The sequence below is a fragment of the Malurus melanocephalus genome, unplaced genomic scaffold (genome assembly GCF_030028575.1).
Source record: "Malurus melanocephalus ecotype Western Australia unplaced genomic scaffold, MMel_1.1 scaffold_274, whole genome shotgun sequence".
Taxonomy (NCBI): domain Eukaryota; kingdom Metazoa; phylum Chordata; class Aves; order Passeriformes; family Maluridae; genus Malurus; species Malurus melanocephalus.
In genome coordinates, this window is record NW_026623506.1 from 782,976 (window position 1) to 796,736 (window position 13,761).

Below are 13,761 nucleotides of genomic sequence, written 5' to 3' on the forward strand. Positions count from 1 at the left end.
CAAGTGCAAGCCTTAGAAGTGCCAGTTTGGATRGCAGAAGGACCATCCTGTGTGTGTGAGCAAAGAGTGGACAGGGAGATGGTTTGAGTGAGCTCACATGGCTTCACAGACTCTGGATACTCTCAGCCCTGGCTCTTGGATATGCCACGGCTACAACACCCAGCAAATGTCAGGGTCACTGGATCCCAAGCCTACCTAGTCAGGGAATGTTTTGTAGAAGGCAGCTCCTACAGTAGCCTAAGAATAGCTCAGTGTATTTATGTAGTACTGACTGTTGGTCATGCCAACACACAGAACAGGGTCAGAGAACTCACTTTCTATCYTTTCTATAGAATATTCCTTACTGCCGTAATGAAAATGGAGCAGGACTTGAGTGATGCTCAGCACCAGGAAGGACAGCTGTTTTTCTGAACAGTTATTCTCTACAAGGGGAATCCAAACAGGATTTTGACACCAGACCAAAGAACTTGAAAAATMCCTAAACAGAAAGCAGCAGAGCAGAGCTGCAGAAAGAACTCAGAGCAAAGCCAAAGGGACTCACAGAGCAGCGATTTACATGAAGCAGAACCTGAGGAGTGGCAAGCTGTGTAAACTACTTAATTCTGCACATGTCCTGTTCTCACACAGTAATAAAAAAAGAGTCACTCCCGCTTCCAACATTCAGTCCTGCTGTCCTCCCTCAAAAAGAAAGAGAGCTTACAGCAGCATGTAATAGTCCATAACAACCTTATAAAACATAAGCACATGCAGGAAAACACAAGTACAGTAATGGAGAAAGAAGCTGGCAACACTTAGGAGGAAAAAAGTTTTTAGACCATGTGAAATTAGCCAGCAGACATCATGCCGGGTTGCCAATTCCCAATAAACACAGACATGCATTTTGTAAAGATGCTTAAATGCCATCTGACAAAAATACTGACTCCCAGTAGAATCGYTCCATACTTTAGGTACCATGTAATACTCATTCTAAAGTTGAAAARGCCTTATGTGCAGACAGAAAGGTTTCCTTTTTCAAGGCCTGTTACTGWAGGAGCTCTTCAAGTTCAAGAATCTTACTTTTTTTTAAAAAACACAGCTGGGCAGAATAGCATCCAAATTCAACAGTATCAGAGGCAGAGACCAGAGGTTCTCCAAACCCTGTGTAAAACCATCAGACTAACCCCTTCAGGCAACAATGTTCAAGGTAAGAAAAACAGTCATCTGTCATTGAAAAATAACTAGGTCAMGAAAATACTCTGCTGTGGTTAGAAAAAGCCCACAAGGCCACTTCYTGACAAAACTTTATGTTCTGTAGAACTCTGGTTTGGAATGTAGTTATCAGTTATGTTTCAGCACAGAAAACTTAAATCTGTTCTTGACAGCAAGATCATTTAAGAAGCAACATCGGGAAAAAAATGTTCCCCTCTAACACTGCTCAACCTAAAAAGCTATTTCTAACAAATCAAGGACTCCATTAATTAGCAATTATAGCTATAAGTAAAGGATTTTTTTTTCATAATAATGAAGGAGAGAATTACACAAGATGTGGATTACCCAAGCTCAGACGCATCTGAAGTGGAGCCCTACATGGACAGCAATTTCCAAGCCCCCTTCCCTCCTCTTTTTTTAAGCTACCTAGACAATCCACCTTTTGCATGGCAGGAAGAGGTGAAAGCATCAGATTTAAGACTGGTATTATCTCCAACAACTTAGCAAAATGCAGATTCACCCTCAGGTGCTTACAACAATACCAGAGTAAATCAAGTCTCAGTTAATGGGGCCTGTTCATTAAAACAGGATTGGAAATACTAMAAGCGTGTGTGAATTCAAGCCTGGTAAAGCTGAAGGTTTTGGGACAGGATCTGCTGGTCCTGTCTGAAGGATTTCTCATCAATATGAACACTTGTTCCCAAAACTCAGACTACACAAGAAATCCCAGAGGTGCACTGGAGCTCTTAGGAAAGCTTTCCTGCTCTAAGACACCCACTTTGAAAGGCTTCCTTCCCTAAATGGCTGCTCCTTGGACAAGTTACGGAGACTAACAGCTCTGGTCTCAAAAAACTTCATCAGTAACCAAAGAATTGCACTGGTTTTATACCARGCACAGAGCTATACATGAACACCATCAGAGGCACTGAAATAGCAGGGATTTGRAGACCACTCATGTTCAGCAGACACCAAATGCTATGGACAGGACTCTCCCACTCATCAGGAAGCATGAGCTCTGATGATTAAGAGCCCCAGGCTACTCTCAGAAGTCAAATACTGGCAACTGGAAACTTCTAGCTTGCTGAAGTAMTTATCTGTAGTACTTTGAACTAAGCTAAAGCTACACAGGTTTTGATATATTAAGTATCCTTCTGCTCCTCTAAATCAGCACTGCATGCACACCAATACATCACTTGTATATCACTTGTCCCCCTCACTATAATAATTTAAGAGATTATAGTTTACTTTTTAATAGATTATTGCTTAACCTGTGATGTCCTAAAATACACTCACAAGAACTAAGCAAATTTAAAAAGCTCAACAGATAACCATGTGAGATCAASTCATATTGTTTTTGTACCACGATATAAAAAGCTGACATTTAAAGGTTTCATATATTAGATCAAATTATAAACTGGGTAGAGAATGTTTCTCTAAACCACCCCACTAAAAGTAAAAATACCTGTCAGATGCTAAAGCTTAGCAGGACCAGGACACTAATTAWCCATGATTCATTAGCCATCCCACAAATCTGTTACTGCTTCCTCATATGGAAAGTTCTTCAGGACTGCCATATTCTGAAGCCTGGCAGTCAGAAGATGACTCACTCACTTTGAGACAAAACATTATTACCTAAATATAATGCCTGTTTCATACAGACATTGTAATCACCATTGTATTTCAAAGRTGAAAACAAGGAAAAGGAATTCAGCTTCCCTTCCTCTGAGTCCTCCTCATACAAAACTCAAACCACAGGGGTGGCAAGGGGAGGGGAGYGAGGAAGGGAAAAACAAATGCTAAAGTGGTTTCTAAAACCAAACCCTCTATCATTTCAAAGCCTGTACAACACTGACATGCTGCAGGGCAACCACAGGAAAGCACAGCTTCAGGGAAGATAATGCCTTACACCAATGCCTTGCACACTGCCATTTGCTTAAGGACATCCTTCAAAAAACAACAAAAATTCAAGTACTTGGAAAACCCAAACTTAACACAAGAGTGGCTGTGAAAAGCAATATTTCAGTTAGCACGTCTTCATCTACAAAACAAAAGAAAACCTGAGAAAACTAAAGCAGCAAGTGATAAGGAAAGCCTGTAATTCAGAACAAAAAAGGATTCAGGTAAACAGTTACTTTTTTCTCACCTATAGAACTTACTGCAAAAAATTAATTCAAGTTCCCAGTAAATACTTTTTGGATAGGGCAGAGGGAGTCTCAATCTCAATTACACCCCAGATTCAAAAAGAATTTGGATGAAGCTGACAAGAAATAGTTTCAACATCTCATTTTGTCTTTAATTAGATGTCCTTTTCTCCAGCTGTAGAACTGTACCTGAACTGTAAAGTTCAAGAAATTGATACTGCAAACATTAACTGCTATCAGAGATGCTTTACTTGAGAAACAAAAAATTGAGGAAAACCAAAAATACTGAAAACCTTGAAATTCAGGCATCCCTCCATTGACATCATCTGGGATCATAAACCCGACAAGATCCATTGCCAAATTAAGTTATGACCTGTCCTGCCTTTCTTAKAGGCAGATGTTAGAAAGTCTATGCAATATTTGTCTCCTTCTGAAGGAAAGGTATTAGATGAGATACCATTCCTCATTTTAGCCAASTAAATTGTTCCCACTTCAACAAAAAATTGTCACAGCACATTAAAGAACTAAAAACCACACCTAAGTCTCTGCACCTCCCCATCACCAGAGARAGATCCTAATGTTTGCTCCTCAAASTCYTCCTCCTTTAAAGTCATTTATGGCACAAATGGTGTCCTTAGACACCTCTACGACACATATTTTGGTGAAAGACTCAGCCCTTTGTACCAGAGTACTTCTGATCTCACCTGGTACAGTGCCTAAACTTATTTAAAAAATTGAAGTTTCAGTTTGCTATGCTGCTTTGCTAGTTATTAAGCATAATACCCAGTTTTAAAAATAAAGATTTTCACACGCTTCACATTAAAAACTATCTGGGAAGGGATGGAAAATGAACATCAGTTTTGCAACACCACAGTGTTAATAGGAACTGTGTAATTATAGATAAGCCTTTTAACTGATGTTAACAAAGTCACTCTTGAAATAGAAAAATTTAGAGACCTCCTACGTTACTTTCACACAACAGATGTGCAGTTCATCTATTTAGATTTAGAAGGATGAAAGAGCCGTACAACTATGCCTGAAATGACAAAATCCAACTCAAAACCGATTGTCAGATAGTAACATAACGCCCAGTGGAAAATACAGATTTCTGACAAGGTTAAAAAGCTGTCTTTAAACTTAAATCAACTACTTATGGCACAAATGCGTACTCTAAAAATAGTTTCATACCTCCCTGAAAATACTACTGCTATTTTAACAAGTTCCTGCTCAAACAATGGACAGAGCAAGAGACAAGCACTAGATGATTAAGAAATTTAGAAGAATGCTATACTGATTTATAATGGCATAAAATAAAGTTGTGTGTTGGGGGGTGTTGTTTTGGTTGTTTGGGGTTTTTTTAAAYRTTTGGAKTTTAGGCCCACTTACAGGCTTTTTATGYTGATGCAATAAATATAAGGAATTTTATTCTTTTTTTTAGGTTTTGAAAACAATTTGATTCTTTTTAACATAAGAATGCTACAGAAGTAGCATCTTTATTTACTTTACAAAGTAAATAAAGCTTAATATGACTGAAAAACGTTCATCACTTTCTACAAAATATTCGTTTCATTAACCTATTTTACTGGAGTATTTAAGAGGTTTTAAATTAAGAGTAACAAATAGTCTAAATGTTTGACTAGAAATGGAGATCTACCTGAATACCTCAGCTGGTCCTACTCAAGTCACCAAAATCTGTAAGAAGCTCTAAGTCCTATACTATTATTTCTTAGAGCAAAAGCTACTGCTCATGTTTAGTTTTCTAACACAGGAAAAATAAAATTTCCAGGCTCAAAAAGCACAGTCATTCACAATTTTTTTTCACAAAACAGAGAGGTGTAGCTGAATACAGGCTCCCAGGCTTTAGGTACCACATTTAATATCTACTATTCCTCCTCTTACTCCTGCAGAAAGTGCTTTTAAATGGAGACTGAAACGTCACATGTTTTCATTAACTAGAGGACCAAGAAGATTAAAGTTCTATTTCCATAAAATACTATCATGACAGTAGGAAAGAGATCCAAAAATACATGACACTATCTTAAATGAGTCTGAATTACTTTTATAGCTCAAAACTGCCTCTGCTTCCCTCAAAAGGCTCTTTTATCTGCTAAGGAAACCACATCCCTGGAGGCATTTAAAAGGCTACAGTGGACCAAATACTAGAAAAATATAAATTGTGGGAAGCAATCATGCATCAACAGAAGAATAAGACAAGATGATTTAAGACATCTTTCCTCAGCCACCACTGTTTTTCACAGATTGATAGCCAAACATGAATAACCACTCAAAAAAAAACTCAACTGCTCTACATTATTTTTTATTTAACTTGAGAATATGAAGGGGTTAATCACATTCCTTAGTAGATGCATATTGCTCAACATCAGAGAGGCAAATTAAACATTCAAATCAAAATACTCAGAAGTTTATTAGACTTGCAGCTCAGGAATACCTGAGCTCTTCCACCAGTGATGGTGCTGCTGGGAGCACCAGTGGACATCACTGAAGTCTGCTCAAGTAATAAATGCCACAGGAGGAGGCATCTCAAGAAAGTGTTCCAACCTTTCACAAACCTGTTCCTCTCCAAAGAACTTCTTTCTGATCTTAGCTATTCTCTGGACTCTTAACTGATTTCCAAAGAACAAATATAGCTTGACCAACCATAGCAGATTAAAGCTGACTTGCACTTCATTGTTCAAAATCCTGCAGGCATAGCAGTAGTTTATTTTCACTCCACCGAAGCTTAGAAAACCTACAACTAYCTTACTGCTCTCATTTTCATTCAGACATTTGTCTTCCAAGACAAGGTTACTCTTAAAGAAAAAACAGTATTTCCAGAGTGTCTTTAGCCTCTTACCCAAGCAGGGGGACACTGCAKGGGCAAAGAGTAGTAAAATGTTCCTTCAGGCTCACTGCTGACAATTTATTTTCAGCTATAAATCATGTTTATGCCTAGAATTACACAAAATGGATTTAAACCACTGATTTACGTAGCTGGGCAATGTTGATACAATCTTGATATTGGAAACACAAATCATGTTCTCTTTTGCTTTCTTGGTTTAYGATCACTTACAGAAATTACTACCATTGGAAAAAAAAAAAAAAATCAACAAATCCCAGAAGTGTTTTTCAAAGTAAAGGTRGGCCAGGATTAGTTCTATTTTTCAAATGTTAAGTTAAAGGCTCCCATAGTAATAGCTATTAAATTTTAAAAAAAGAACTAAAATTCTGTTCCTGGTTCAATTGCTTCATTCATAGATGTTCTTTTAGGTCTTAATCTTATACAAAGGGGAACTACTAGTGTTACATATCTGTATTTGCAACCATTTTATTGATCCAAATCAACCCCAGCCCAATCCTTCTCTACATATTACTCATCTATATTGTATTTTCCACAAACCATATTCCAAAAGCCAAGGACATCCCGGGTGCCCTGCAGCACAAGATATCCACATATAGTGCAAGGACATCTACCACCTATTTTATCTGAGCAGTGCTGCACCATCAATGCACCACTGAATTGTGACATTCATGCACAGGTAGAAAAAAAATCAGACCTACATTCTGACCAAGAGATGCTGTACTACATCTTRCAAGTGAATCACAAGAGCTTAAGTGATTAAGAACTGCAATCGTATTAAAGACCTTCCCCAAACCACAGCACACAGCCTTTGCTGACTGCACTGCATCCACAAGCAGAAATTACCTACCCCAAATAACCTGTTTGTTCCCATTTAGACAGGAGGCTACGAGAGACAGGCTTTACATAAGCATCTCAAGCTATTTAAAGCAACYTGTTTACTATTTACAGAACACAATCTGAATGAACTTCATGAGCCAGTACTTAACCTACTTTAGCCAGTGCAGCCCTGACTCACAGGGCAGGCACCCTGTGAGCTTARTGAGGGACTTGCTATCATTACTTTATCTTGTACATGCTAAAACAGCAACCTGGGAGAGAACCTAACACAAGGGAGAGGCTACTTCACCACACTACTCACATCCATTGTAATTCTGCCCTTTTTTTCATGTCCATTCTTGGGTTTTAGTTACAGCTATGCAGCTTGGCAGCATTAATCCATTTTGCTGTCACATAATCAAAGTGAACAAGTTTACTGTAACTATGCCTAACAGGGCGTAACTTGAAATCTTCTGGACAACAAGAATTCCAAGAATCAAGAAGAATGCATTCATGGTTATTTGGCTTTAACTTAGTGAGGTCACAGCATGGCTAATTCATAAACCTGCYCACATACTGACCATTACAGTAACTTCAAAGGGCAAAAAACAGCCATTGACTGGTAGCTCTCAGACTGCAACCACACATTTACTTACCCTGGTTTATGTAACTAAATAAAATAATTAGTATTACAGCTCGCCCTTGTATCTATTCACACTGGCTTCTACAAAGTGGCCCACACAAAGGGAAACTCAAGTACAYGGGTGCAGAAACTGAAGAAGGGAGATCAGGAGTTAGCAGGAAAGTCTCTAAGCATAGCAGCAGTCACCTGACCCAAATTCASTTGCAACACTGCTGCTGTGTTCTGCCCTTGATTAAGTACTGCCTCCTCATCTCACCCTTCAGGGACACACATCCACCCCCAGATTTCACCTTTGCTTTGTGGACATTTTCAAACTGCTGTAGAAATCACTACCAACTAGACCCTCTGCTTATCGTCCCATCTATGTGATACTAATTTTGCTGTTTTGGTCAAAGTTGACATCTTTTGACTCGTATGCTCACACTCACCCTGTGAGAAGCCCTCCTTAATATATGGAGCCACCACATCACTGCCATCTGCAGCATAAAGGCAASAGTCATCAAGCAATTTCAGCTCCATTTACTTTATGGATCAAAGTTATCCAAGCGTTTTGAGGAGCTTAAATTTCAAGAAAGACTAAATCAAGCATTCAGGTGCTGCAGGCAATGAAGAACTGTTTACAAAAATTAAACTGTTGTGTTAACACTGTGAAGGCCCCAGATATGGGGTTAAAAAGGCAGATTATCAACRTAAAAGAGCTCTGTCAGTAGTTGTAAGAGTTTGAACCACTGATGCACACTCTGAAGGCTCCAAGATGCACACTGGCAAGAGCAGGCCATGCTGGAGGAAGTATCACATTGCACATTCATTGTTCCTGCATCCCTCAAAGCAGCTGTTGTGGTTGGGCAGAGAGCCAGCTATAGCTTTGGCCTGACCTGCTGTGGCACTTAGGATCTCCCTCAGTGCCAAGAAAATCCACTGCTATAAAATCCAGGTAACTTYGAAGCATTTCTAAGAAAAGCAGCACCCTGTACTAGGAAATTATAACTTCAGTCTCTGAGTTGTTTGACTGTTTAGAGGCCCTTAAAACTCTTCAGTGTTGTCTTATCAGTCTAATGTTAATTAATGAGATGCCATAGCCTTGAACAGTTGAAACTATTGCTCATGTGGATAAAGTCAGGYATTTTCTACTAACTATTTAAACAAACCAAGGACCACTTCAGAGAAAACACTGAAATAATTTGGGATTTTAAGTATGATAGCAGGATTATTATTTTCTGGAGCCTCATRCCACCATATCAGGGGAGGAATAACACAAGACTGTGGAACACCAGCAAGACTTCAAGCTACAGTGTGTTGTTTGATCTGAAACAGAATTAGACCTCACTGTCACAGTAAAACTTGCTTACGCACCAGAAAACATGTGCAATCTCTTGGCTGCTCTTTCCTTGTCGTACCTCAGGATCAACTGACATAATTCATGAAGCAGAACACTGGAAAAAAACTCAGCAGTTTCCACTTCAGTAAAGAAACATTTCTCTCCTCATGCTGCAGTTAGCAGTCTAAACACCACCTTGACTCATTCTGTGGCAGCCTCTGAGACACAGYGGATTTGCTGCAGGAGAGCACAAGCCCAGGGAGGATCTTTGCCACACACAGGCATCTCCAAACACCAGGGTGACGGGATGTCTGCTGCCATGAAGGAAGGCTGGCACTGCTCACTGGAGCCAGCTTCTCATTTGGGTGGATGTGAACCAATGCTTAGCAGGCACAGAGACCATTTTCGGCTGTTCTACAGCTCCTACAGCTCTTCTTGCACACAAAACTGAATGGAGAAAGTAATTTTGAGCCTTCAGGGGCTGAAAACAGCTATTATGTTTTGTTATCTTTTCCTACAGTCTTTTCCACTTGTTTTTACAGCTSTCTTCATGTCCTAGATGGTCTGATGTTTCACAAGTTTGTATTTTCAGCTTCTACTCTAGAAAAAGATCCTTCCAGAATTTARCACTATGTGAGAGCTAAGCAGTGGTATACAGCAACCTGCCTGAAAAATTCAATCTTTCCATACACATCAATCACTCACTTTACTGGACATTAATGTACCATTTTCCATGAGAATTGAAGATATGGCATATTCCTTCCCAAGAGAGCATGAAAACCTAAACCAGAGGGGAAGTGCAGTGAAATGTGAAGGTYTGTGGAAGAATAAAACAAAGTACATAGAAATAAACAGTTTATGGTATTAAGAGCTGTCCAATTTCTTTACCTCTTTTTAATATTCTGATTTGTGCCTTTATTTAAWGATGCAACAGTGGAGGGAGAAAGCCATGAGCAAGTACAGAAATTAAGAATAGCACAGATTAATAGACTGATAATCATCTGAATGATCATCATCATCAATGATTTCTGAACTTAAAAAGCAATGACAATGGAAACTTTGCTTTCAGAATTAGACTTCTGATTTTCTAATTTATCAAATTATCAGGGACTGAAGCAGGAACCAACGAGTATGTTTTCAGAACTCAACTAGTAAAACCACCAGTTCAGTAATGAAAAAAAATCTCCACAACAAACAATAACCAACACTAAAACAAAACCAAGAAAATAGAACACATCAAACCAAAAAACCCTTTTCATCCCCATCTGCCTCTAAAGCTTCACCTACCCATAGCTATTCAAGATCTTCATTCAGATATAACAGCCCTTGCTTCAAGCTAAARTAAATAAATCATTTAGGGCTGATAAATATTGATTTGAGAGAATTCCTTGCTGTGAAGCCTTAAGCAACTTTAGCAGGTGTTTCAGTSTCAGCCTCTCAGGACACAGAGCACTGGCACAAATGTCTGCAGCCCCAAAACCTTCATCTTCAGGCAGCCAACCTTCAGATCTATCATAAATCATATTTAACCTATGTTAAGTTCTCCACAAGCACTATTACCTAACTGCTGACCTGGTTTTGAGCAACTACGTGATAAGTTGAGCTTTTTAGGAAGATTTGAGAACATCAAAATATTTGCAGTAAAGCTTAGAACAAAAATCCTTAACAGCACTTGTTTTCAACCGAGGTCTTTCATGAACTGACTTGGAAGTGAATTTGAAATCACAGAAAAAGTATTTTTGGAAACAATAAGGAGCCAKCAAGATACATGAAAGGACGGTCTTACTGAACTTCTCCTAATGGTAGCCCTGCTCTTCACTGAGCTATATGCAGATATAGGACACCTTGCATGACACTTCAAACCAAGCCTTCTGTAGTATTATCTCATGATATTTTGCACAGCAGTAATTTTGCTTAAGACCACAACRTAAGTTTCACAGAGTATACATCTGCAAGGTTTTAGGGCATGGAGAGAAGGTAAGATAGAAATACTTCTAACAATGTCATGGGTAAGCAAGGTGTCATTTTAAAAAACCCCAATATTTCTTGGAAACTTAATCCAATTTCAAATGTTTCCAGTACTTGCCTAGTTTTAAAACAGGTGTTTTCATTGAAGTTTAGCATGTTTGGAAACGGATGTATTTCCAAGCTATACTTTGTGCCTTTGATTTAATACACAGTAGTAACTTAATAGGAAGATTCTACTGGAAGAGATGGAGAAAAAACAACAGGCCTTGACACTGTGGAATAAACTTGGTTGCATAAACTGCTCAGTTTATCATGAAATTATGRTTTCAAAATAGGTCTTACAGGAAAAATCAGTGAAGAGTGGCTGAATGCACAATTGAGTATCTCAAGCACAATTCTGCAGCAAATCTGAACAGTCAAAAACCTTCCTATAGACATGGGCTGTAACAGGTTTCCTCTATACACATTTTTCTTAAAAGGCAGCAGATCTGAGCAACTGAAACTATTCTGCAGCCTGAAATATTGCATCTCACCTCAAGAGCTTGAAGAATGCAAGCATCAAGTCCAGCCAAAAAAAGGGGCAGGTTTTGAATTTTACGTAAGGAAACCTGCATTAGGCCACACAGGCAGTTGAAAGGCAAATCCAATAATACTTCTGGTCTAGATTAGCAAACTAATCCCAGCAGTGATTAACACAGAGAAACAGGTAAGATCTGATTAGCTAACTAGTAAACTTGCATCTCAGCCAAAACTCARAACACTGTCTAGTCATACCTAGAACAGAACTGGTTACCAGCCTTGTCAGTAAGTAAACAGATTGTTCTACCCCCACAACTTCATTAAAAAAGTTGTATTTTCAACGAAGAAAATCCTTTGAAATGTGAGAAAGTTGTTCCACAGGAGAAGGGTAGATGCCATCATACAGACTTTTAGCCTAATGGATATAAATTACTTAACCTCAGTTCCAATATCCTGCTAGTATCCCCCCATGCATTTCTATGTGAAGTCTCCTGACACCAGAATATCACAAACTGGATGCTTTAGCCAACCATCCCATTCCACTGAGCTTTTCTTTTGCACAGTGCATCACATACAGAGGCACTGATGCAAACTATCTCCTTTCCTTCCATTTTTAATGCTACTTTTGCAAATTGCCTCCTCCCCACTACTCAYAACAGATCTATCACACAAACCTCCCAAATCTGGTATCTACCAAAGGCAGTAGGGTTATGAGCACAAGCACAAAGTGTTCTCTGACCACACTGTTAGATTCAGTTGTGCATTTTGARCTGTAGCATTCAACTGTGTGGACACAGAAGCTCCAAAAAATGAGCTGTGTACATGCATTAATATTACATGCAAAGTATAGACAGGAACCAAAGTTTTCGAATCAGCACCTCTACTCTCATGAGTAGAGAAGTAGAATTCTGAATGAAACTGTGGAGTAAAACATCTCTCCACTGAGCTGGAGCACCTGCAGTTGCCATATCAGAATACTATCTCTCTTTCCAACTGCTTATGAGCAGCTTCTTTAGTTAATCCATTTATATGGGGGTTTGCTCTTATTTAGCTTTATGGAATTACTGAAACTAAGGGGAAGCTGAACCAAACAGATTTGCACTAAGATTACTCAAAAAATCATTGCATTTGGGAACACAGTGGTATAATTTTTTTTGTACCCTGTCTACTCCATTCCCCATGGCTTTTTTGCTTTTCCAAAAGAAAGCCATTTTTCTGTGGCRTCTAAGCATGCTTTCAGAACACTCAGCATTCTCTATCAAGTAGAATGGACTTCAAGAACTGGGTTTCACAAGCAAAATGTAAGTTGCTTTAGGGTATAGCAYTGGCAAGAACAAGCAGCCTGCTCTCCTGCTGAAGGTGATAGAGGGCACAAGCAAACCTGCAACATCTACGAATTAGTGCAGCTGATCTAGAAACAGCCTTTCTGCAAGAGCTCCCTTCCCACAGCGAGGAAATTAAAATCTCACCCGTGTCATTTTAAAAAAGTCTAACGATGGCCTGTTCCATCGTACATCCTCCTCCCGTCTGCGCTTCAGCCGGCTTTTCTTTTCGTTCAGGACGCAGGGCTGCGAGCGGCACCTCAGCAGGCCCTGCCGCCGGCTGAGCTCGGGTGTGGAGGTGGGAGTGCTGTTGGCTGAAGGCAAGAGATTTCCTGTCTCGGTGATGTGCTCCTGGGAGAGGGAGAGGCGGCGCCTTGGGTTAAAGTCACAAGGGCCTCCGGAATTCCAGCGGGTGCTGGAGCTCGTGCTGCCCTCGCTGCTGTCCACAAACCCGCTGCTGGCAGAGGAAGGTCTGGGTACTGGAGAGGTGTTGAAGCTGGTGATGGTGAAGACGTTGTTTAGGGACAGGATGTTCTGTGGCAGGCTGATGCTTGTGCTTCTCTGCAAGGTGGCACTTCCGTGGCTGTTGCAGCGCTGCAAGGTAGCGCTGCCGCCGCTGTTACAGCGTCTCTTTGACACAGGAGTCCAGACCTTGGAGCTGCCGGGCTTCCAGGGGGAGCGGCAGCGAGCCAGCTCGTCCGGCTCCGACAGGGACCTGCAGTGGCGCTTGGTGGGCGGTGCCAGGGGCTGGCCCGAGTTTTCATTAAGGTTTAATTCACTGATCCATCCTGACACCATGGACGTGTTGGAAGATTCCTGCTGCCACTGCAGGCTGCCATTGCTGGCAGCGCTGCTGCTGAACGGGCACACTGGGAAAGGGTAGGCTGAATTCCTGGTTGTGTCAGGCTGGATTGGGTAACCCCCATTTAAAGCTTTCCAAGGACTGTCTTCTGAAAGCGAGAAAAAAAACAGGATACAGGTGAAAG

General features: G+C 40.1%; 1 protein-coding gene across 1 annotated transcript in view; it reads right to left on the bottom strand.

Moving 5' to 3' along the window:
* The window catches only part of FAM53A (family with sequence similarity 53 member A), a 69,821-nt gene that overhangs the window by 24,422 nt on the left and 31,638 nt on the right, over positions 1-13,761 (bottom strand). Inside the window, exon 4 of the mRNA XM_057376213.1 lies at positions 12,923-13,725. Coding sequence (XP_057232196.1) covers positions 12,923-13,725 — 803 coding nt within the window. The remainder of the gene's footprint in view (positions 1-12,922; positions 13,726-13,761) is intronic.